Raw genomic sequence first — 25107 nt, forward strand, 5'->3', positions numbered from 1 at the left:
CCTGCACCTACTGGTATGGTTCACACCGTTATATTCGGATAGGAGGTCCTGGTAAGTGCAGTTTCTTCTATTGTTCAATTTTGTATTACCTGTTATTGTTCAAGAGATTGTACTGCATGATTATTACTGATAGTTATATCTTACTATGCATGTCTGATCGATACTCACTGAGTTCTTAAACTCATCCCGTTGATTTATTCCTATTTCAGGTTGAAGTCGTCAGGAGGTTCTAGTTGCTAGTCCCTACTCCGTGTCGAGATGGTTTTCTATTTTCGGACTTTGGTTCCTTGTTATGTGATCTACAAACTTGTGAAGTGTAGTTCTTATACTCGTGCCTTTTATATTGAGTTTTTGGTACGCTACCCATGTTTTTCCGTTGCGATGGTTTTCCGTTGTGGGTTGTGTTTACATCTTTATTAGTGGAGTAGGTTTTATATTAAACTGAATGGAATGTTTACTTATTATATCATATATGTTCCGACCGTGTTGGTCGAGAATTGAGAGGCCCTAAGGGCTATGTATTTCAGGATTCAGATTGTCACCGGTACAGGGAAGATGCTGTCAGATTTTCGTCTAGCAGGGACTCTTCTGAGGCATGACAATTTATTTGGTATCAGAGCTGGATTTTGCGAGTTAATCTAGGTATTTTTGGATTCATATGGATTCCCGTCGATTTTCATGTTTCAGAATTACGAGGTATTCTTTGACGAGATCATATTTGGGGATTTGGCGGCGACGGAATATCTCTAGACGACAAATAGGTATGATTAAGTTTGGTAATTTTGGTACTCATATTAATACCTAGGTAATAATTTAACAGATATGAAGCGACATACACGTGTTCCCACGTCGAGACGTGGTGCAAGACGGCCACGCAAAAGGGCGTTGGAAACTCTAGTGACGGAGTCGCCAGAGAGGTCTGCTGGGATCGAGCCTGACGGTCAGGGACAGACTCCTCATGGTACTGCGGGTGCGTCGGCCTCTCAGATTCAGACGGTTCCTTCTCTAGAGGTACCCACCTTGACCGTACCCATTGGACCCACCCCTACAGTATTTACTGTACCACCTACGGTGTACCCGGCCTCTTCACCAGCAGTACCACCTGTGGCATACCCGGCCCATCCACCAACAGTGCTTGCTACTGCATACCCAACACCCACACCAACAGTACCAGTTGCTCCTTATCCGGTACCACCACCTACCATATCTCCAGTTGCTCCTACCTATATTTTACCTGCAGTGCCACCAGCGGTACCTACCCCGTTTTATGCAGTAGCACCAGGGGTACCTTCCCCCGCCTATACAGTGGTACCACCCTTAGTATCAACTCCAGTGATTCCATCAGTTCCCGTGGCGATTCCTACTCACCCTACTGATATGATTGCGACACGAGCTCAGATCCCAGCTTTGGCAGAGTCAGTGAAAAGCTGATTCATGCTATTTCGTGGGGAGACTGATCCAAGCGTGGCTCAGTCTTGGATAGAGACTATAGAGCATACTTTCTTTTATATAGCTTGCTCCGAGTGGGAGAAAGCAGAGTTGGCTGCTTTCTATTTATGGGACGAGGACGATATCTGGTGGAATACGCGGCGCTCGATCATAGGTGAGCAGCACATCACCTAGGCGAGATTTAGAGAGACCTTTGAGAGTCAGTACTTTTCACGATCATATCAGATAACACGCCGTCAGGATTTTTTGAGTTTTCAGCAGAACAACCACAAAGTGATGGAATACAATGTTGAATTTAATCGGTTAGCCAGATTTTGTCCAGAGTTAATTGCTGAGGACAGGTCCCGTATGATCTAGTTTATCCAGGGACTGGATGGACATCTTTAAGTAAAGATTGTAGGTTTTGGTAATTCATCCTACATAGCGGCATTGGATAGAGCCCTTATGATTGAGTCGGCTCAGCAGAGAGTGAATGTAGATAAGAAAAGGAAGCAGACAGATCGGACCTCAGGACAAATCCAACAGCCACAGGCTATTGGACAACAGTAGAGTGGTCGCTGTCAGTCGGGTTAGGGTACTTCTGGGGCATCTGCCCAGCCTCAGAAGTCAGGGTGGGCTTTATCAAGACGGTTTCGATCTTCTCAGTAGAACCGGAAACAGTTTGCTAGTGACATGCACTATACCCGATGTGGGTCCAGAGATCACATCACATCAGCCTGCTCCCTCAGACAATCAATTTTCTACTATTGCAAATTGTATGGGCACATAAGACGAGATTGTTCGTTGAAATCTCAGCATGTGACTTCCGGGGTTTCTGTTCAGGGTGAATAGTTCAGTCAGATAGGGACTCAGTGAAGGGGGCAGAAAGCCCAATCTTCGCATCGCTAGCAGAGGACGGCCCCTCCTGAAGTAGCTGCATATGACATGCACGGACAGGAGCACTCTAGTGCTCATACGGCATCACAAAGTTCTGTTTCGGGACCTCAGTATCTAACATAGGGGTAGTATCAGTCGCAGCCTCAGCCACTGGTGCAGTATCAGCTACAGCCACAATCATTGGTTCAGTACTAGTCACAATCCCAGCCACCGGTTCAATATCAGTCGCAGCCCTCATACCCATCTCTGTCTCAGTATCTGGCACTACCTCAGTGGTAAGCTCAAGCTCAGGCGCAACAGCCTCTGGCAGTGCTACCATCTCCACCCCCGCAAGAGACCGGACGAATTCACGCGGTTACCAGAGAGGATGCGCAGCAGGCTGACGGATTCGTCTTCCATGGTACGATTTTACTTTATGCATTGTCAGCTGATATATTAATTGATATTGGTAGTTCACATTCCTTTATTTCTCGTGTATTTATGAGGGAGATTGGTAGACTACCTACTCTTAGGCCGCAGTGACTGTCCGTCTCCCTATCGTCCGATGATACATTGGATGTCACTCAGGAGGTCAGAGGATGCCCATTAGACTTCGGTAATATTATACTCATTGTAGATTTATTAGTATTGGAAATGATCAAGTTCGACATTATCCTCGGCATGAATTGGCTGTCAGCATATCATGCCACGGTTGATTGCCAGACGAGGGTGGTCACATTCTGACCTCCGAACCAACCCTCATGGAATTTCACTGGCATCAGGGACGATGGTATATCGACTATTTCTACAATTCAAGATCAGAAACTGCTGTCACATGGTTGTCAGAGATTTCTATTGTCGTTGATTAATGTTGATGACAGTAGTAGTTCTCAGCTCTCAGACGTTCTAGTGGTCTGAGAGTATCCGGATGTATTTCCAGATGAGCTACCAGGCTTGCCTCCCCAAAGGCAAGTGGAGTTTATAATTGAGCTAGTTCCGGGGACCGCGCTGGCATCGAAAGCTCTTTATCGTATGACACCGAAAGAGTTAGATGAGTTAAAGGTCTAACTTCAGGAGTTATTGGACAAGGGATTTATTCGCCCCAGTGTGTCTCCATGGGGTTCTCCGGTAATGTTCATCAAGAAAAAGAATGGTACTCTGAGGTTGTGCATCGATTATAGACAGCTGAATGTAGTGACCACCAGAAATAAGTACCCCTTACCACGGATCGAGGATTTGTTTGATCAGCTCAGAGGTACATCAGTGTATTATAAGATTGATCTACAATCTGGATATCATCAGCTGAGAGTTAAAGATTCTGATGTTCAGAAGACAACATTCCGCACCAGATACGGATAATATGAGTTTTTGATAATGCCATTTGGGCTTACCAATGCTCCAGCAGTATTTATGGATTTGATGAACCATGTCTTCCTAGAGTATCTAGATCGGTTCGTTATCGTCTTTATCGACGACATTTTGATATACTCGCATTCCGAGGAGGAACATGTACGACATCTTCGCATAGTCTTGGAGACTCTTCGACGACATCGTCTATATACGAAGTTCAGTAAGTGAGCTTTTTAGCTATCCTCAGTCGATTTCTAGGGCACGTGGTTTCTAACCGAGGTATTTCCGTAGACTCTCAGAAGATCGAGGTTGTCACCAGTTGGGAGCAGCCGAAATCAGTTCAGGAGATCCGCAGTTTCTTGGGATTGGCCGGATATTACAGATGGTTTGTTGAGGGTTTCTCCCACATTGCTATGCCGCTGACACGCCTGACCAGGAAAGGCATGAAGTTCACGTGGTTAGAAGCTTGCGAGATCAGCTTCCAGGAGCTGAAGCAGAGACTAGTGTTGGCACCAATTTTGGTTTTGCCCTCTGGAGAGGACGGACTCATACTCTACACTGACGCTTCTCTACAAGGTTTGGGCGCTGTTTTGATGCAACACAGCAGGGTAATCTCCTATGCTTCTCGTCAGTTAAAGAGCATGAGAAGAACTACCCAGTACATGATCTGGAGTTGGCTGCCATTATCTTTACTTTGGGGATTTGACGGTATCATCTGTATGGTATTATATTTGAGATTCTCACTGATCATAAGGGTCTCAAATATCTTTTCACCCAGAAGGAACTCAACCTCCGACAGAGGAGATGGATAGAGTTCCTGAAGGATTATGACTGTACCATGAGCTACCACCCAGGGAAAGCTAACGTGGTTGTTGATGCACTTAGTCAGAAGTCCAGAAGTCCAGAGGGACTTTATCTTGCCACCGAGTTTTGGTCACAGACTTGGTTCAGGGTTTTTCTGAGTTGGGTCTTAAGGAGCAGAGACAGACAGAGCAGGGTATCCTTGTTACCATGGTTACTCAGTTATCAATCCGGACGAGGATCCGAGAGGCCCAGGCCGGTGATCAGTGCTTACAGTCATTGGCAGCCAGATAGCTTCTGGGCAGTAGACAGAGTTCACCTGAGATAACGAACGTATTATTTATTTCTAAGGCAGACTATGCGTACCTCAATCTCACCAGTTATGGAGGAGTTACTTCAGGAGGCTCATCGCTCCCAATTTGCTATCCACCCAGGCGGACCCGCATGTATCGAGATTTGAGGCGTTCATATTAGTGGAACGACATGAAGAAAGACATCGTGGAGTTTGTAGCTAGATGTCTAGTCTGTCAGCAGGTGAAGGCTGAGCACCAGAGACCTGTCGGATTACTTCAGAGGATTTCTATTCCAGAGTGGAAATGAGAGCACATCACTATGAATTTTGTGGTAGGATTGTCTAGGACACGACAAGGCCATAATGTGATTTGGGTAATTGTTGACCGATTAACCAAATCCGCACACTTCATAGCGATTCCGAAGACCGATTCTCTGGATCGATTGGCAAAGTTGTATTGTCGGGAGATCATCAGATTTCATGGTGTTCCTTTGAGCATTATATCAAATAGAGACCCACAGTTCACGTCCCGATTCTGGTAGAATCTGCAACAGGCTTTGGGGGCACAGTTCCATTTCAGTAAAGCATTCCATCTGTAGACAGATGGATAGTCAGAGCGGACCATCCAGAGGACTTGCTGAGGTCTTGCATTATGGATTTCGGAGGCAGCTGGGAGGACCACCTGCCATTGGTAGAGTTCGCCTACAACAACTATCATTCAGCTATCCAGATGGCACCGTTTGAAGTGTTGTATGTTAGGCCTTGTTGGACACCCACCCTCTGAGAGGAGGTTGGGGAGGCCCAACTGCTAGGACCTCAGAGAGCTCAGCAGGAGGCAGAGTTGGTCCGCACTATCAGACGGAGGATGTCCGAGGCGCAGGACTGTCAGAAGATTTATGTTGATCAGAGACAAAGACCCCTGGAGTTCTCTACTGGTGACCATATATTTCTGAGAGTCTCACCCATAAAAGGGGTGAAGAGATTTGACCTCCGAGGTAAGTTAACTCCATGATACATTGGGTCTTTCCATATCTTAGAGAGGATTGGAGCGGTATCTTACCGTCTGGTGCTACCATCATCTCTGGCAAGCATTCACGATATATTCCATATGTCCATGCTGAGGAGATATGTACCCGACCCATCACATATTCTGTCATATATATCAGTTCTCATTCAGCCTGACGCTACCTACGAGGAGGTTCCGGTACAGATTCTGGACCACAAAGAGCGTCAGCTGAGAAACAAGACCATCCGACTGGTTAAAGTTAGATGGCAGTATCATTCTGACGAGGAGACTACTTGGGAGCTCGAGGATACGATCCGAGCTTGATATTCCCATCTTTTTACTTGAGGTATATGGGTTAATTTCTGTTCAGCATTTATACTGTTTACCTATTGCTAGAACTTGCTGATCATAAATAACATAAATTTAGGGACCAAATATTTATTAATGGGGGAAATGTAAAATGTCATAATAAAATAATAAGGTTTAATGGACGAATAACCTTACCGAAATTTTTAAGAATTTTTAGAAATTTTCTGAGATTTAATTGGAGCTCGTATAATATATTTTAAGGGATAGAGTTATTAGGCTAAGAGAAAGCCTGTTTGGAATACCCATTTAGTTAGGAGTTGATTAACTAGATTAACATATAGTTGGTTAATTAAAACCTAGGTTATAAATACTTAAACCTAAATTTCTCTTCTTATTATTGTCGAATCCCTTCTCTTCTCGATTCCTCTCGTCCTCCAACTCACCGCTGACCCTCCTTCCCCTCTCACGACCTTGATCCATCGCCAATCACCAGTCATCATCGCCCTGCGTCGAGTGTTAGCCAGCCAGTGGCGAGCTTTTCTTCCTCTTGCGTCACTGCAAAGCCCGATTTGCCACCACCGCACCTTCCTCCACTCGATCATCGCGGAAGCAATTGCTACTAGGTGTTGCCATCACCGAGAGGGAGGAGTCGACGAAGGGAATTAGGGCAAACTCTCCCTCTCGCTCGGGAATCTGAGCAGGGTAGAGGTGGTTACCATCAAGGAGGTCCATCACCTTCTCTCCACGGGATTTTTCCTCTTCCTTGCCGACGTGGATCTACTGTCGATCCTTAGAGTAGGACAGATTGACCATCCTTCTTCTCCGATTACCATCAAGTCATGCCCTAATGTCGTTGCCATTCTCCTCTGCCCGGTTCATCACCACAGCAACATTTGGCTTTCCGTTAGAGAGGAAGCTACAGATCTAGATTAAGGTAAGACATGTTGGTCTCATACTGGTAGTGATTCGAATTCCATCTTTGTATTGGGAGGTTTCGATTTATTGCTTACAGTCATCTTCACATGCTGATTCAGGCTCCTTGCTAATTCACCACATTAATCGGAAGGTTTGCTGGCACTCCAGGAAGCAGAACAAATACCATAGCCACCATTGCAACGGTAGACTTCAGTAACGTGAAGATTTCTATGGTGTTACATTGTCACAGGCCATCCCTTCAATCATGAACTATCAGCAAACATCATTAGATTGTCGTGAGTACAGAGGATTGAGATTTGGATCAATACAGTGCTGATTTGTAGTTAATGGAAACGACTTGAGTTAAACCTAGTTGGAGTAATGAATTTAGTTAATTATTAGATCTAGTGGTTAGTAATTGATCATGATGTAAATGCGTATGATAGATCCAATTAGGGTTAGCTAATCGGTTTATGTATAACCTAGCTAAATTGTATATGCTGATACAGGACTTTGATTCAAGATGAGCGTCTCAACATGGGATCTATCTGATACGACCTTATTTTGAGGCGAGTACCTTTGACTTATCTCTTTTGATATTGTCATTCTGATATGCGTAATAGGTTATAGCTAGTAGTAATGGTTATGTTTATATCTTCATTGGTATGTCACTACTTTATATCCGTAGTATGCATATATGGTTATCTGTTATGCATTTATGCTTATACCTCTTGATTCTTGCCATGTGTACTTATGTTCATAGAAGTAGTGGCATACAATGCATTACCGGGTATAGGTCTAGCTACTAGATATGCTTAGCATGTGTACATAGATTTATTACCTGGCATGTGTACCTAGATTTATGATACCTAGAGTCGATTTTCCTTTTTGGTACATATTATATGCAGGTTGATATTTTCAGGAGTTACATGTTTTAGTGTCATACATCATTTTGCATGATTGCACGCTGAGCGATTGTCGACTTCTTTATAGTTGAATACATCGCCAGTTACATAGTCTGCACACACAACCACTCATGGGTTAATGGTACATCAGACAGGGTGTGTGCAGTTTGCTCTATCAGGGCTCCGCTGGTCCGCTCATGGGTAGCGGTGACTGCAGCGTGGTAGCAGATAGATCCCTCATCTTGACTATGACACAGGGAGATGAGAGCTTAGGCTCCCCCACTATGTTTGAGGTAGGAGGATAGGTGTACACCGGCAGCATCCTATCCACTCGGTCACTCAGGAGTAGTGATAATAGAGTGCACAGTTGTCATAGCCTTACCCACTCGACCTCACCATCGCGTATGAGGTGGCTGACTAGCATCAGGGGTGACCATGTCATTTGCATCATATGTATGGATTGCATTTATTGCTTGTGATTGTTGCATTTTGGTGGTTGCATATGATTGACATACATACAGGAGACATTATGTATTTGGTCAGACGACCTTGCACCTGTTGGTATGGCTCACACCCTTATGTTCGGATAGGAGGTCCTGGTGAGTACAGTTTCTTTTGTTGTTCAATTTTGCATTACCTGTTATTGTTCAGGAGACTGTACTGCATGATTATTACTGATAGTTATATTTTACTATGCATGTATGATCGATACCCGTTGAGTTCTTGAACTCATCCCGTTGATTTATTTCCATTTCAGGTTGAAGTCGTCAGGAGGTTCCAGTTGCTAGTCCCCACTCCATGTCGAGATTGTTGGGATCTCTTCGTACTCGGCTAGAGAGGGGGGTGTGAATAGCCGCCCCAAATCGCTCGTTTCTTCCTACAATTCGTTAGCGCAGCGGAAAAATAAACTAGAAACGAAAGGAAGAATACAAACCTCAAACAAACCGATGTAACGAGGTTCGGAGATTAGGGCTCCTACTCCTCGGCGTGTCCGTAAGGTGGACGAGTCCAGTCAATCCGTCGGTGGATGAGTCCCCGGAGAACCGGCTAATACAAACTCCTTATGGGTGGAGAAACCTCGCCACAACACACTCTTGCAACAGCAAGTAAGGAGAGTACAGAAATACAAAGAAAGACAGCAAGAAATACAACAGTAAGAAAACTCTTGCTTGCCTTCTCTTCGACTGAAAGAAGCAGCAGCTCCAAGCGCCTACAACAGCAGGTGACCCAGCCAAAAGGAAGCTCACGCAAAGCTTCAACGCTTCAAGAACTCAGCAGAGCTCAGCAGCAGAAAGAAGAGGAAGAAGGAGAGCGACGCACAGCAGATGCCCTCGATCCTTTATACCTGCGAAGAAGAAACAGTGAAGAAACTAGCCGTTGCGTCGCAACGGCTAGAACTCTGATCGGTCACCAGACCGATCAGCCTAGGCATATGAACCCTCTGTTCGACACCTGATCGGTCCCCAGACCGATCGGTAAGCTCACAGATCTGCGCTCCGTCTTCTCCTGATCGGTCCCGGACCGATCCCGCCTCTCTCCAAGAGAGAGAATCGCACTCGTCTCTTGATCGATCGTGGAGACCGATCGGCATACACTGATCGGTCCTGGACCGATCGAGCTTCTTTCTCCGCTTCGATCGTTGCACGATCGGTGCGTGGACCGATCGAGAACTCCGATATGCTATCTTGGTGGAATCGATCGGTCACAAGACCGATCGAAACAGTATCCGGATCGGTGCGAGACCGATCCAGAGCTTGGTTTTTGCCCAAACCAAGTCCAAACCAATATCCGGTCAACCTTGACCTATTGGTTCATCATGCTTAGCATCTGGTCACTCCCTTGACCTACTAAGACTCCCCACCAAGTGTCCGGTCAATCCCTTTGACCTACTTGGACTTTCCAACACCAGAAGTCCGATCATCCCTGATCCATCTGGATTTTCCAACACCAGAAGTCCGATCATCCCTGATCCATCTGGATTTTCCTTTCACTCACCAGGACTTTCCAACTGCCTAACATCCCAGTTAGGACTTTCCCACTGCCTAACATCCCAGTTAGGACTTTCCCACTGCCTGGTTTCACTCACCAGGACTTTCCACACTGCCTAACATCCCAGTTAGGACTTTCTCACTGCCTGGCTTCACTCACCAGGACTTTCCAACTGCCTAACATCCCAGTTAGGACTTTCCCACTGCCTAACATCCCAGTTAGGACTTTCCCTCGTGCCAAGCTCCCTGCTTGGACTTTTCCAGTACCAAGTCTCCATACTTGGACTTTTCGCGTGCCAAGCTCCCTGCTTGGACTTTTCCAGTGCCAAGTCTCCATACTTGGACTTTTCCAGTGCCAAGCTCCCTGCTTGGACTTTTTCCCGAATCAGGTCAACCAGGTCAACCTTGACCTACGGTTGCACCAACAATCTCCCAAACATCTATTCTTGTCCCACAACAAGAATAGAACTCTCTCACGAGTGTCAAACATCAACATGCAACACAACTAGGTCAACCTTGACCTAAGGTTGCACCGACAATCTTCCCAAGTCAAACATCAAAATACAACTCGAGTCACGTCAACTCGAGTCGGGTCAACCAGGTCAACCTTGACCTAAGGTTGCACCAACAATCTCCCCCTTTTTGATGTTTGACAAAACCATAATCAAGTTAGGTTAACCCGATAACCTAACTTAGGTTTTCAATCATCTTCCAATGTCCAATGTTCTTTCCTTGAACATTCTCTGGACATTCTCCCCTTAGGTTAACCCAATAACCTAACTTGGGTTCTCCAATAATTCTCCCCCTTTTTGACACACATCAAAAAGAATTCCAATGTTCTTCCTTGAACATTCCTTGACATTCTTTCCCTAACTTAGGTTAACTCGATAACCTAACTTGGGTTTTCTGATAATTCTCCAATGAACACTCTCCCCTTTTTGACACACATCAAAAAGAAAAGGAGGATATCAAGGTCAAGAGTTTCTTCCTAATGAAAGTCCCATACCTTTCATTGAAACTCTTAATTTCCTCCTTGATACTAAACTCAACAATCAACTTAGTGATAATCCCATATCACTAATCCTCAAAAGTCTTAAGGAGTAAAAACTCCCCCTAAGAGTCAACTCCCCTTGACAATTAGGTAAAAACTCCCCCTAAAGGTCAACTCCCCCTTGACAATTAGGTAAAAACTCCCCCTAAAGGTCAACTCCCCCTTGACCATTGCACCAACAATGTCTTGGAGAGTTTCAAACCTTTAGAAATCCACAAAACCCAACTTCCAGTTGAAATTTCAGACCAAAGCTGAAAATCAGAAACTGGCACGCACTGATCGGTCCCCAGACCGATCAGGAACCCCATGGATCGGTCCCCAGACCGATCCACGCTTTCTGGATCGTCACTGATCGGTCACCAGACCGATCAGGCCTTCGCCAGATCGCACCAAGCTCCTGGATCTCACTGGATCGGTCCGCAGGCCGATCAGATCTTCCCTGGATCGGTCCCCGGACCGATCCAACCACTGAAATCAGAATTTCTGATTTCCCCTTCCGGAAATTTAGAAACTCCTAATAAATTCCAGAAAATTCCAAAAATCGTGAAATTTTGAGGATACATTCCTCATAACATACACTATCATGGAAAAATAGTTTTCTATGAAAATAGTTTCCATTTTTCAATCTTGATACAAAATTCAAAAGCTTTGAAATAGTTCAAAGTTAAGTCAACTTTGTATCACAATGTTCAATGATGAATGCTATCACTATGAAAGCTTCATCAAGGTTTTTCAAATCAATTTTAAAATGCTTTTAAAACCATTTGAATTTAGGACCATAATCTTAGGGCTAAATGTACATGACTTGTACACAAGCTTTCCCTATGATCCTTCATTTCTTGAATTAGGCTCATCTAGGTACAAGACCTATGTACCTTGATCCTAACTCATGATCCTAATATCTCACACACATCTAAAGTGTATCAAACACATCCAAGTCAATTTTGATGTGAGATATGGGTTTAGGTTATCTTAGACTAAGTTCTCATGCATTTGCTAAACTACACTTTGATCTCAATATCAAAATGTGTTTTTATCCTTAAATCAAATTCATTGATTATTAATGCAAGAGATGATGACATGGCATAAATGATATCATAAATGGAAACATGTGCCAATGTCATGATGTCATGGCATAAAGTTTGAAACTAAACTAACACATGACATATAAACTAGCCTAAGTATTATCATGACATTTCAAATGATAATAAGACTAAATATGATGTCATGACATGTGAGGGCAAACAATCATGGCAAGATTTAGCATAGATAAATATACCTAGATTACCTATCTAAGTATCCTTAACCACTTTGCTAACTTAAAATCTAACCCTAGATTGCCCCAAAATGCCAAAATCCTAATTTTGACACTTCTTGAACTCTAGATTAATTCATGCCACTTAAAGATCAAATTTATCCTCAAAACTTGGCATGTTTCATTTTTCCTCGAGAGTTCTCTAGATTTTCCCAAATTGTGCCAATTGAGATTAAAAATAAAATTTCCAATCTTTAGGCACATTTAACTCTTCAAAGGAGTAAATGATAATTCCATTTCATTTTCAAAAGTTCTCAAAACCCTTGAAAATGCTCCTTGAGTGTCAATTTCCTCAAAGTTGGGTTAACTACCCTTCTTATTGGAGTTGACACTCTCTATCCCATCTATGGGGTAGAGAAGATGCTCCTAGGAACCCAATACCTACTTGAGCTCATTGGGTTCACTAAATATTCACTAGGGATGACTTCCCTAGCAACCCTCCTAATGACCCTCTTAGGCTTTGAAGCCTTGGTCATTTGGGTCTCATCAAGGTCAACTATAGGGGTGACTCCCCTTGTAACCTTGGTAATGGTCTTCCTAGCCCTAGGTTTTGTTCCATAATCGAATGGAACATTGTGATAAGTGGGCTTGACCATTTGGGACTTAGGTTTGTGACCCAAACCCTTCTTGTCCTTGGGCTTTGAGATTTGACCCTTAGACCCTAGAGTTGACTTCTCTAAATTCTTTAGGGCCTTTTCTAGAGTGTTAAGTCTTGACCTTAAGACTTGATTTTCTTTCTCTAAAACCTCAAGTTTTAATTTATCATTCTTTCTTGAGGTGTTCCTAGGCATATGTCTAGTTGTCTTGGGGTTTCTACCTAGGTTCTCCTTAGCCTTAGATGAGTTAATCCTAGGGTTGGCCTTCCTAGTATTGTTCTTATCTAAGCTAAGATGTTTAGCACCTAAGCACACATGTTGATTTCTATGATTATCATGCTTATCATTCTTGACAATTGCAATAAGACTACTAGCATGTATCTTATTAGAAGTGCAAGAATGAACCTTAGAGGATACCTTAGGGTTTGCCTTCGCTCCCCCGTTACACGTGCTTGGTCTTTTGTCCTTGTGAGATTGCCTCCCCCTTGGACATTTACTCCTATAGTGTCCCCGTTGCTTGCATTGGAAGCACACCACGTGCTCCTTGCCCTTGCATTTTGGGACTCCGACTTCCTTGATCTTTGGCGCCGGTGGAGTCTTCTTAGTTTTCTTTGGACATTTACTCTTGTAATGTCCAAATTCCCTACACTCAAAACACATTATATGCAATTTACTTGAACTTAAAGTGTTTGAGTTACCTAGGGTTGAGGATGGATGGATGCTTTCTTCTTCATCCCTCCCGGAGGTAGAAGCTTCTTCTTCGTGCTCCGATCTTGAAGAAGAACTCTCCTCCTCTTCTTCCTTGGATGTTGAGTAGCCCTCAACTCCCAATTCGCTTCCTCCATGATGTGAGCTACTTGGCTCACTAGGCTCCTTTTCATGGAGTTTTGCCAAATTGTTCCATAATTCCTTGGCGTTGTTGTACCTATCTATCTTGCACAAAACATTATTAGGTAAAGCAAATTCAATAATTTTTGTTACCTCGTCATTGATTTCGGATTGTCGGATTTGCTCTTTCGTCCACTCCTTCTTCTTGATAGGTTTTCCTTCCTCATCCATCGGAGGGGAAAACCCTTCTTGTACACAAAACCAATTTAACATATTAGTCCTAAGAAAATACATCATCCTTACCTTCCAATATGTGAAGTTGTCGTGAGACTCGTAGAAGGGTTGAATCGTGACATCTTCTCCATAGAGATCCATCTCTAGCCCGTGCTCCCCCGGGTGTTGATCCGTCGAAGAGCAGCCTCACTCTGATACCACTTGTTGGGATCTCTTCGTACTCGGCTAGAGAGGGGGGTGTGAATAGCCGCCCCAAATCGCTCGTTTCTTCCTACAATTCGTTAGCGCAGCGGAAAAATAAACTAGAAACGAAAGGAAGAATACAAACCTCAAACAAACCGATGTAACGAGGTTCGGAGATTAGGGCTCCTACTCCTCGGCGTGTCCGTAAGGTGGACGAGTCCAGTCAATCCGTCGGTGGATGAGTCCCCGGAGAACCGGCTAATACAAACTCCTTATGGGTGGAGAAACCTCGCCACAACACACTCTTGCAACAGCAAGTAAGGAGAGTACAGAAATACAAAGAAAGACAGCAAGAAATACAACAGTAAGAAAACTCTTGCTTGCCTTCTCTTCGACTGGAAGAAGCAGCAGCTCCAAGCGCCTACAACAGCAGGTGACCCAGCCAAAAGGAAGCTCACGCAAAGCTTCAACGCTTCAAGAACTCAGCAGAGCTCAGCAGCAGAAAGAAGAGGAAGAAGGAGAGAGACGCACAGCAGATGCCCTCGATCCTTTATACCTGCGAAGAAGAAGCGGTGAAGAAACTGGCGTTGCGTCAGCAACGCTAGAACTCGATCGGTCACCGATCGCCTAGGCATATGAACCCTACATTGACACCGATCGGTCCCGGACCGATCGGTGTCGCGATCGAATCACGATCGGTGCGGACCGATCGGGCTCTCTGATCGGTCCCCGGACGATCCCGCCTCTCAGCTCTCTCACGCAGAGAATCGCTTTTCGTCTCTTGATCGATCGTGAGACCGATCGGCATACACCGATCGGTCCCGGACCGATCGGGCTTCTTTCTCCGCTCGATCGTTGCACGATCGGTCGTGGACCGATCAGAACTCCATATGCTCGGGTGGAATCGATCGGTCACAAGACCGATCGAAACATGATATCACCGGATCGGTGCGGAGACCGATCCGAGCTTGGTTTTGCCCAACCAAGTCCAACCAATATCCGGTCAACCTTGACCTATTGGTTCATCATGCTTAGCATCCGGTCACTCCTTGACCTACTAAGACTCCCCACAGTGTCCGGTCAATCCCTTTGACCTACTTGGACTTTCCAACACCAAGTCCGATCATCCCCGATCCATCTGGATTTTCCAACACCGAAGTCCGATCATCCCCGATCCATCTGGATTTTCCCTTGCTGGTTTCACTCACGGGACTTTCCAACCGCCTAACATCCAGTTAGGACTTTCCCACCGCCTAACATCCCGGTTAGGACTTTCCCACTGCCTGGTTTCACTCACCAGGACTTTCCACACTGCCTAACATCCCAGTTAGGACTTTCTCACTGCCTGGCTTCACTCACCAGGACTTTCCAACTGCCTAACATCCCAGTTAGGACTTTCCCACTGCCTAACATCCCAGTTAGGACTTTCCCTCGTGCCAAGCTCCCTGCTTGGACTTTTCCAGTACCAAGTCTCCATACTTGGACTTTTCGCGTGCCAAGCTCCCTGCTTGGACTTTTCCAGTGCCAAGTCTCCATACTTGGACTTTTCCAGTGCCAAGCTCCCTGCTTGGACTTTTTCCCGAATCAGGTCAACCAGGTCAACCTTGACCTACGGTTGCACCAACAATCTCCCAAACATCTATTCTTGTCCCACAACAAGAATAGAACTCTCTCACGAGTGTCAAACATCAACATGCAACACAACTAGGTCAACCTTGACCTAAGGTTGCACCGACAATCTTCCCAAGTCAAACATCAAAATACAACTCGAGTCACGTCAACTCGAGTCGGGTCAACCAGGTCAACCTTGACCTAAGGTTGCACCAACAGAGATGGTTTTCTATTTTCGGACTTTGGTTCCTTGTTATGTGATCTACAAACTTGTGATGTGTAGTTCTTGCACTCGTGCCTTTTATATCGAATTTTTGGTATGTTGTCCATGTTTTTCCGTTGCGATGGTTTTCCGTTGTGGGTTGTGTTTACATCTTTATCAGTGGAGTAGGTTTTATATTAAACTGCATGGAATGTTTATTTATTTTATCATATATGTTCCGACCGTGTTGGTCGAGCATTGAGAGGCTCTAAGGGCTATGTATTTCATGATTCAGATTGTCACCGATACAGGGGAGATGCTGTCGGATTTTCGTCTGGCAGAGACTCCTCTGGGGCGTGATAGCAATACTGTGAATAGAGAAGTTTCTATAAATACCTTGGATCGACGATGTTAGAAAATATACTTTTCTCAATTTTTTAACTAAAATTAAGTATTATATTAAATTAATTTTTTTATAAGAAATAGTATATCACCCTTATATTGTATGGTCTATCACACGTAATGTGTGTGCCCGACTGTTATTTATAAGTTAAGTAGTTATTCAGTAGTTATTATAATATATTAGAATAAGTGATGTTTTTAATATAAATTATTTAGTGATGCATCTGATTAATTTTTTATTTTTTATTTAAAATTCATGCGATCATTTTAAGAAAAAGATGAAATCTGTCATTTTAATGATTCCTCCTGCGCTGATTATCCTACTATCCCACGTCGCGAGTAAATCAAGAAATTGAAATAACCATTTGTAAGTATGGATTGACATGAATGAGAAGTTGAGAACTCCAACAATTAAATCTTATCCCAGACGAGGTCTCCTGAATGAGATGATTTAGTGAATTGAACAAGTTAACTAATGAATCTACTCTTGCCTAATTTTTGTGACAAAAGATGATTTATCTCAGATGCTTTTTATAGTCCATTTCATATTATATAAATATTATGTAAAATAAGATAAATTATAAAAAATTATTAGTCCGAGTAGTAACCAGTGCAGGAAGGAAAAATGAAATCTATTACTAACCAGCAATTGATCCATATACTTGCATAACACTTCGTCCACTAATCAACTGTCTGTCCTGTCGTGAGAGGATCCTCTCAGCTAATTCTTATCATATATTAGAATAGTTTGAAGAGAAAAATAAAGGAATACATAGTCCTAGAAATTTGAGAAAATAATGATTGTTATTTAAAATAATAAATAAATAGGAGGAAATATATGAGTTACTAAAGGATAAATTATAATATATTTAAAATTTGTTATATTTTCAAAATAATATTTTGAGGCGACAATAATTTACCATAATTATCTAATTATAACATAAACTAGAGATATAATTTCAAATGTTCAGAAACATTTGAACGCATTTTATTAGATTTAGTCCCAAAAATTAGCTAAATTATTATTTTAAATTACAGCTAGTTGATCACGACTTTTCTTCAAGGTAAATAGTAATTATTTGTAGTGCTGATCTGCAAATTAGAGATATTTCATTTAACAGATTACCCCTTTTTATATTTACGTCCTGAAATATTTTAAATTGCAGAATGATCCTTATCGCCTCAGACGAAACCCTCCGTGTTCCGAACTCTGATCTGGGCGGCGACGTGGTGGAGATGGCGGCGGAGGAGAAGATGAGCGTGTACAGAGCGTCGAGGAGCATCAAGCGGTTGGAGAACTCTCTCTACAACGCGCTTCGTTCCATCTACGAAGACTCCACCTTCGTAGCCGAGATCGCTGGGTTGTGGCCAGACCTACCGCTCGTCGCCAATCTCCGTTGCGGCCTATGGTACTCCCCTCGGTTCGAGGCTACCTGCTACTTTAAGTCCACCGATGGCCACACCAACAACTTGTCATTTAGCACATCGCGCCTCAATCTCCACCTTGCGCAGCTGGCGGGTATGCTGTTGAACCTCGTTGCACAAAGTCTTTAAATTTCAATTTGTTGTCCCATTTTGTTTTAAAAATAGGGCTATTATGTACCTAATTTAGACTAAAATTCACCTTCACTTTGGATCAATTTACCTTTTCTTGTTCTGAGAATTAAAGTTCAAAAAAAAATGCGGAAAGGCGAAATCTGGCTTCTTTTGGCAGGGGCATGAACAATTCTCCTCAGTTCATTTTTCATGAATGCTTATTTTTATTTGTTATTTTGTCTGAGTATGCAAGCTTACTCGGCCAAGAAGTAAATGAATAATGTGATGGAACTATTTGGGTTCTAGTATGCTCAATTTTGCAGTTTCTTTAGCAGTTTCTAGAGGAAGGACAATGAATAAAAAGATTAACTATCACTTGAGGTTTGATTATATTTCTCTACACAAATTTATCTGACTATATGATTCTCTTTGTAGTTCTGGTACTAAACATTTTTTCTTCTTTCATTTGAACTTTAGATACTGAGAGAGATGGAAATTAGAAACCCTATAATCAATGTACATTTTGCAGTTGATTTTGTATGATCAAGTTCCAATTGGATGACCCAAACTATTGAAACGTGAATGACTTCTTATTATCATATTTTGTTGATTAAGAGAACTTTGGTCTCATCTATAGAACAAACTACAAAGATTCATTCAGACACCTTAACTTTTGTTCTTTGAAGAAAATACCTGATAGTTGCTTTGTGGTTTCATTGCGCTTTTTTGAGTTATACTCACGTCACTTATCAATGTCCTACTGTTTAAGATTTGAATTGATGGATAGTCCTTTTAGTTTACAATATTTATTTCTGAGAATCTATCATTGTTTCAATTGTTCCTTTAAATTGTTATTGTGCAAAACCAGATAATCAATCACTACTTGTGCTATCAGATGCTATGATGAGTCTTGCTCGAATAAACACCTCTTCAGTCAACCCTAAGTCAAGATATGTTCCATATTTCTCTTCCACAAATCAATCATTAATAATGACACCAGGTAAGTCAAGATGTGTGAAAAAAAGATATTAAATAATGACCACCATTAGATGACTTTTAGACTTTTGTTGACTACCTTTAAAAGACTTGGAAGACTTGGAATTACAATAATTTATTGGATGACGTAAGCAATTGTCTGGAATATTCAAAATACATATTCAAATTTTATATTTATTAAATTACATAATCGTTTTCAATTATATCCCTCCTTTATGGACAAATAACAATCGACTAATATATAATAGTCGAGTTCATCAATCAATTCCTAAACTTAGCGTGCTCGGTTTGTGATTAGCAATCCATTGTCCATAACTCATCAGTTGACTACTATAAGATCATTACACAACTCTCAAAGTATCTCAAAATTACAATTTCAAAACCCTATAGCTCTTTATCTGGACTATGAAATCTATGTCTAAGGGTATGGTTACACTCAGGATGTTGTAAGGAATGCAATGAATTTGATTTGAAGTGTTTCTAAGGTGTCTAAGGCTATTAGCGAGTTTTGATCAAAAATCGCAAATGGTGTTAGGAATATCAGAATCGCTTTAAACTAAAACCATTACACTCCTGGAAGCCTTCTGAGTATAATCATGTCCTCAAATTTGGATTGCATAGTCTGAGAGATGTGAGTTTTTAAAATCTTCATAACCTTAAGTCAATTTGGCACAAACTCGTTAAAGGGCCTAGGCTTGTCATACTTACTCACCAACGTCATCAAATGGTTCTTAGGACTCTCTTAGTTCAGGCCATGTTAAAATTTTGAAATTCCTCTTAGACCTAGATTCCATAGCCTAATTGAAAGATGTGGGTTTTTGAAATATTAACAACTTTAAGACAATTTGACACAAGCTTCTTAAAGGGTCTAAACCTGTCATAATTACTCATCAACATCATCAAAGGATTCCTAGGACTTCCTTGGTTCAGACCATGTCAAGATTTTGAAATTTTGAGTAGGATCATCAACGAGTTTTGGTCAAAATTCGCTCATAGCTTTAGGAACCTCAAAATCGCTTTAAATCAAAATGACTACACTCTTGGGAGCATCCTGAGTGCAATAGTGCCCTTATACTCAAATTCCACAGCCTAAATTAAGATATGTGAATTTTTAAAATTTTTACAACCTTAAGACAATTTGGTATAAACTCATTAAAGGGCCTAGTCCTATCATACTTATTCACCAACATTATTGAAAGGCTCCTAGGACTCTCTGGTTCATACCATGTTAAGATTTTGATTAACGCTAGCTTGTTTGATTAAGAGAACTTTGGTCTGACCTTTTCTTTGTCATTTTTCTTCTAAAATTTTGGTAGGACAGAAAGGAGGGTGCATTATAGTTGATTCAACAAGGAAGGGAAAACGCTTTCCAGATAGCATGTCAAAGACAATATCAATATGGGCATGCGTGCTTAATCGTGCAATCAAGAATCATCTGCAAAGAATGTCTGATACAATGCAGCAAGGTATAGAGCTGGTAGGTCGCAAGTTTACTAGTTCTTCATTTTCATCTAAATGATATATATGTAGAACCACAATTCAATATGGTATGGCCACAACCTATCTCCTTCCTTGTGTAAGACTATTAAAATGCATGATATGAAAAGCTCACTTGTTTGGGTAGAGTTTTCATATATTTTAGAATTTATCCTTATGAATTTTGTTTATAAGTACATATGGGTTGTGCAACTAATAATCTTTGCGATAAACTTGGCATCAGGTTCATGATTACTAAATTTGACTATTTTGTTTTTGGATCTTATCAAGTGTTCTAATATTCCAATTGCCTACAACATAGAAATGGTTTGCAAGTTTTATTTCTGAAGATTGACAAATGAGTCAATTTAAGTTGATTTAATGACTCAAATGTGCGCCTTTTTTTTGTGTGTTTCGTGTTTGATGTTATATTCAATTGTCCATTCACTGTTTCATGATAATTCTTGGCCTATTTTTTTCTAGTTTTTTCATTCTGGATATTGATAAAATATATCAAATATCTGCTTTTCTAATACTAGGGCTAATGTTTCATACATTCTGCCTTAGGACTCAAATATTTCCTGCAATGGGAGTATGGATGGGGGATTCAGACCGGCTGAGTGGGACTGCACCTTGCACCTTCCAACTTGGGTTCCAAATACTGAGAAAGCAATTATTGAGACACACCTTGAAGATTGGACCAGACTATTGGAAGATTGCCATGCTGATATTAGTTCTCTTGCATCAAACTTAGGAAAGCCACTTCGTCCACTATGGATTTCTCAAAGGACTCTCATTTGGTTGAATGAAGTTCCTGAGCATGATTCTTGGGATTTTATACCTCTCATCCTTGTTTCAGCATCAGGAATGTCTCAGTTGAGGACCACGTCAGGATTTAGTTGGCACTACATTCCAGGAGCAGGAGACGACGAGGAAAGCTGGGCAAGAGGGCTGTCTCCTGATATGTTCTGGAAGCATTCTTTTGAACTCATAGATGCTGGCCCAGATCTTTGCAACCGACTAGTTGCTGAAATAGTTGAAAAAGAAAGAGTATATCATGCACATAGGGGTGAATATTCTCCTCAAGTACCTGTGAGATCTGGGAAATTTTTAGCAAGCAATTTAACTATTTCTAGTGAAGAATCTTATGTTGCTAGCCAATCCATGAAGTCTAAATTTCCCATCAAATCTATGGGTTCAACATCATGTTGCAATGAACAGTCTTTATTTTGGCTGGGTCAGACCAACATTGCAGTTTGTGCAACGCCACATGGTATGCTCAATGCTAAATTCTATACTTGTTATATTCTCTTTAGAAATGCACAAAGTGTGATAGTCCTGATTATGATTCTTTAAGATAATCTTAAAGGTCATACATGTGTTCGAATAAAGAAGTCAATGACATCATACATGTGTTTGAAGAAAGAAATCAATGATCTATGTGAAGACTGAAGGTGAAGATGATATCTAGTTTACTTAGCTTGTGCACTTAAAATTGCTCTGGGTCTCTAGCTTGGCATAGCATAGCTTATCAACTGTCAAGTTGTTTTTTAATGAATCTCCTTGTGTATGGACACAGCAACAAGAGCTTCTGAAGATTCTTACCTTTGGCTATTCATCTATATAAAAACTACAAAGATTCATTCAGACACCTTAACTTTTGTTCTTTGAAGAAAAGACCTGATAGTTGCTTTGTGGTTTAATTGTCATTTTTTAACTTGCACACCTGTCACTTATCAATGTCCTACTGTTTATGATTTGATTCGATGGATAGTTCTTTTAGTTTACAATGTTTATTTCTGAGAATCTATCACTGTTTCATTGTTTCAATAGTTCGTTTAAATTGGTTAAACCAAATAATCTGTCACTACTTGTGCTAGTGTGCAAATGAATTCAAAGATGATGTGTTCTGTATCATAATGTAAATCTCCATTTAGAACACTCTAATATTAGCTTGGGAAATTCCTCTAGGTCTAAAATCTATTTTCGCTGTTAATTTGACTTGCTCTATTCTAACACATTCACTTTCATTTTGCTTTCTACAGACTCAGATGCATCCACTGACATTGACTGTGTGTTGAACTGTGACAGCAGCTCAAAACCATTGTGTTTTCAATCAGTTAATTCCTATCTGCATTTACCAATAATGGTGGGTCTAATATTCTATGTTCATATGCCTTTAGTATGGAACATTTTTCAACCTGTGTCTATTTACAAATGTTTATTGGCAGACTTCAAAGGTGGATCGGTTTTCCTTGATCAGGAATCTTTCATCTGCAATTGACTTTGCAAAGACACACTTGAGCATTGGCAGGAAACTTATTGTGTGTTGTCATAATGGTGAGTGTAAATTCTGCTCCTCCCCCCCCACTTCTACTAGTTAAACTGAAAACATTTCCACTCTGGTTTTAGGAGAAGATATCAGTATCTGTGTGTGCCTCGCTATCTTAATATCCTTATTTGATGAAGACGGTGAGCATCTGTTATCGGTGGTTAGCAGCTGTGTTCTTGTTCAATTTTGCATGTAGTACTTATATATAGATTCTAGGCTTCATTTGTTAGTAATAAGATTTCCTACCTGACATTATATATAATTCACAAAACAGTTAGTTATCAACCTGTTTACTGTTTAGCATGCCCAAATGTTGTTGTGCCAAACTTTAGTGTTTTAAAGAAGATAATTTTCCCTTGCTTAGTTTCTTTCCTTTTGCTCTTAATCTTAATTTTGGCCAAATAACTTCTTGCCTCCCTTCTTATATACTCTTTCTAAACTAAGCTATTTTTATTGGAAAATTGTTCTTGAATTTAGACATTTCAGTTTGTTACCTGTAATCTCTAGGATCTTATGATGGAGGAAAATCATTCATGTCCACCAACATTACCAAGTGGGATGTGAAGAGAAGATTGGTATTTATTTGCAAATTCGCTGTAAATGCACGCCCATCAAGAGGGAACTTAAAGCAGGTGTTTGGATTCCTCAGTAGAGAACAAGATTCACTGACTAATACAGGATCTGCAGTTGATAGTACTTGATGATTTGCGCCTCTTAATCTCTTCTGGAGCTCTAACAAGTAGTACGATACTGTCCGTTGTTTTTTATTCTTTGAGAGATTTCTTGATCCTATTATCTCAATTTACAAAGATTTTAGAAGTAGTAAATAGCATTTTTGCAGGTTCAAGGAAAACATGGTATATGGTATGTTGGTAAAGAAAGATCTCCAAGAGGTACTTGCTGCAATAATCTTTCAGTTTGCTTGTAGGGTAGCCCTCGGTAACTTATGGTATCATTCTTATTCTACATTTGTGCTAAGTTATACTGTTATTTTTATTCTACATTTCTTCAAGTCTTTTCCAAGCTGTAGCATCTTCAGTTTCACTATCTTCAAATGTAACATTAAAGAAATCCACCACAGGAGTCCATCACTGGGAACCTGATTTATTCCCTTGTCTCTGTTATATATACCTTAATTTAAATTTCATTTTATAACAAGAATATGACATGGCTTATGTGAAATCTACATTTGCGAATTAAGTTGGTGGAAAATTGTGTCTAAAATTATTATGGCATTTTTGGTTCACTGGAATATTTATTCCATATTAATTCTGGCACAATATGTATTCTTCTCTTTGGTATTCCATCAGAATCCTATTTCTTTGATAACTAGGAATAGATCAGAATATACGCGCTTAACATTAACCTGGAACCAGAATTCCAACCATTGTGAATTCCGAACTGCCACAGAACACAATCTCTCCAATACCCACAAACTTATAAACTCGTTTCGGTCAAAGTCATTGTGAACTCTCCACTCCTGAAAATTGTCATGGCCAAACATCTTGCGTTTCAATACCTTATTACTGTTGCTGAGAATCCACTCCTTACCCTTATTGGCATCATTGAGTCTGCCTCAAAAACCCTACTAAAATCCTCGTCTTTGCATCCTCCTTGAACCCTACCTGCCCACCTTCTCAATATCGTCTTTTGAGTCTTCTCATATATGCAGAGCTTGTGGCCAGTTACAATTGCCATGCTCACTACTAAAAAGATGAAAGAGAAGAGTATCACAATTAGGGATGAGTAATTAGTTCAAAATCCAACCGAATAAATTTTTGTAGACAAATTGAATTGATCGAATTTTGTCATCAAAATTGAATAAATTGAATTGATATAAAATTGATTAATTCGATCAGTTGTCGAATTAACCGATCAATTGACTAATGACGTACTAATGACATCTGATAGTCTTTGTTCAATTTAGATACTTACTCCTTACATTTGATTGATGAAATTTCGGTTTAATCAGTTTAATAGTTTTATAAATTTTAAAATCAAAACTGAACTAAATAAATTAATATTTTATTAAAAAAATTGAATTATAGATTAATCGAACTAAATTTTCGAATTCAGTCGATCTCGATCTAATCGGTTAATTTGATTTAACCACAATCAATTATCCATATGCGTTTTTAAATAAACAAATATGTACCATTTATTATCACTTTATCTTTTGCATTAAATTAATTTATTGAGTAACTATAGCCGATCAGATTTTTTTGGGTTGTCAAACTGTTTGTATTATGTTATGTCTGTGCAATGTGTGCACAACTGCCTTCACAGTGAAACAGATAGAGGTTAATTAAGTAGAAGATGAAAGATTCTCAGTATTAATGCAATATCACCATCAATCAGGACTTACTGTACATGATCATATATCTTTGAAATAGTTTCAGTGTGGCCTCTATATATATATATAACATGTTTTTCATGAGGTGTATGATTATGCCATGACATTCTTGATTAGACCAC

At 40.9% G+C, this 25107-nt stretch overlaps 2 protein-coding genes across 3 annotated transcripts; both read left to right on the plus strand.

Annotated features, from left to right (window-relative positions):
- The first annotated feature begins 822 nt into the window (after nucleotides 1-822).
- LOC121991352 (extensin-like) lies at nucleotides 823-1431 on the plus strand. Its single transcript, XM_042545361.1, has one exon. The coding sequence runs from the start codon at nucleotides 823-825 to the stop codon at nucleotides 1429-1431; it is 609 nt and encodes a 202-aa protein (XP_042401295.1).
- Nucleotides 1432-17462: 16031 nt separating this feature from the next.
- Nucleotides 17463-23485, plus strand: LOC121988830 (tRNA A64-2'-O-ribosylphosphate transferase-like). 2 transcript variants are annotated; one of them, XM_042542513.1, is made up of 7 exons: nucleotides 17463-17811; nucleotides 20141-20301; nucleotides 20868-21573; nucleotides 22346-22449; nucleotides 22532-22640; nucleotides 22713-22772; nucleotides 23140-23485. In XM_042542513.1, exons 1-7 carry the CDS (start codon nucleotides 17529-17531, stop codon nucleotides 23331-23333), a joined length of 1617 nt encoding a protein of 538 aa, XP_042398447.1. In that variant the 5' UTR covers nucleotides 17463-17528; the 3' UTR covers nucleotides 23334-23485. The 2 variants fall into 2 exon arrangements, with proteins under 2 accessions (XP_042398447.1, XP_042398449.1); XM_042542515.1 differs by lacking the exon at nucleotides 22713-22772.
- Nucleotides 23486-25107: the final 1622 nt, after the last annotated feature.

The sequence above is a fragment of the Zingiber officinale genome, chromosome 6B (assembly GCF_018446385.1).
Source record: "Zingiber officinale cultivar Zhangliang chromosome 6B, Zo_v1.1, whole genome shotgun sequence".
Lineage (NCBI taxonomy): Eukaryota > Viridiplantae > Streptophyta > Magnoliopsida > Zingiberales > Zingiberaceae > Zingiber > Zingiber officinale.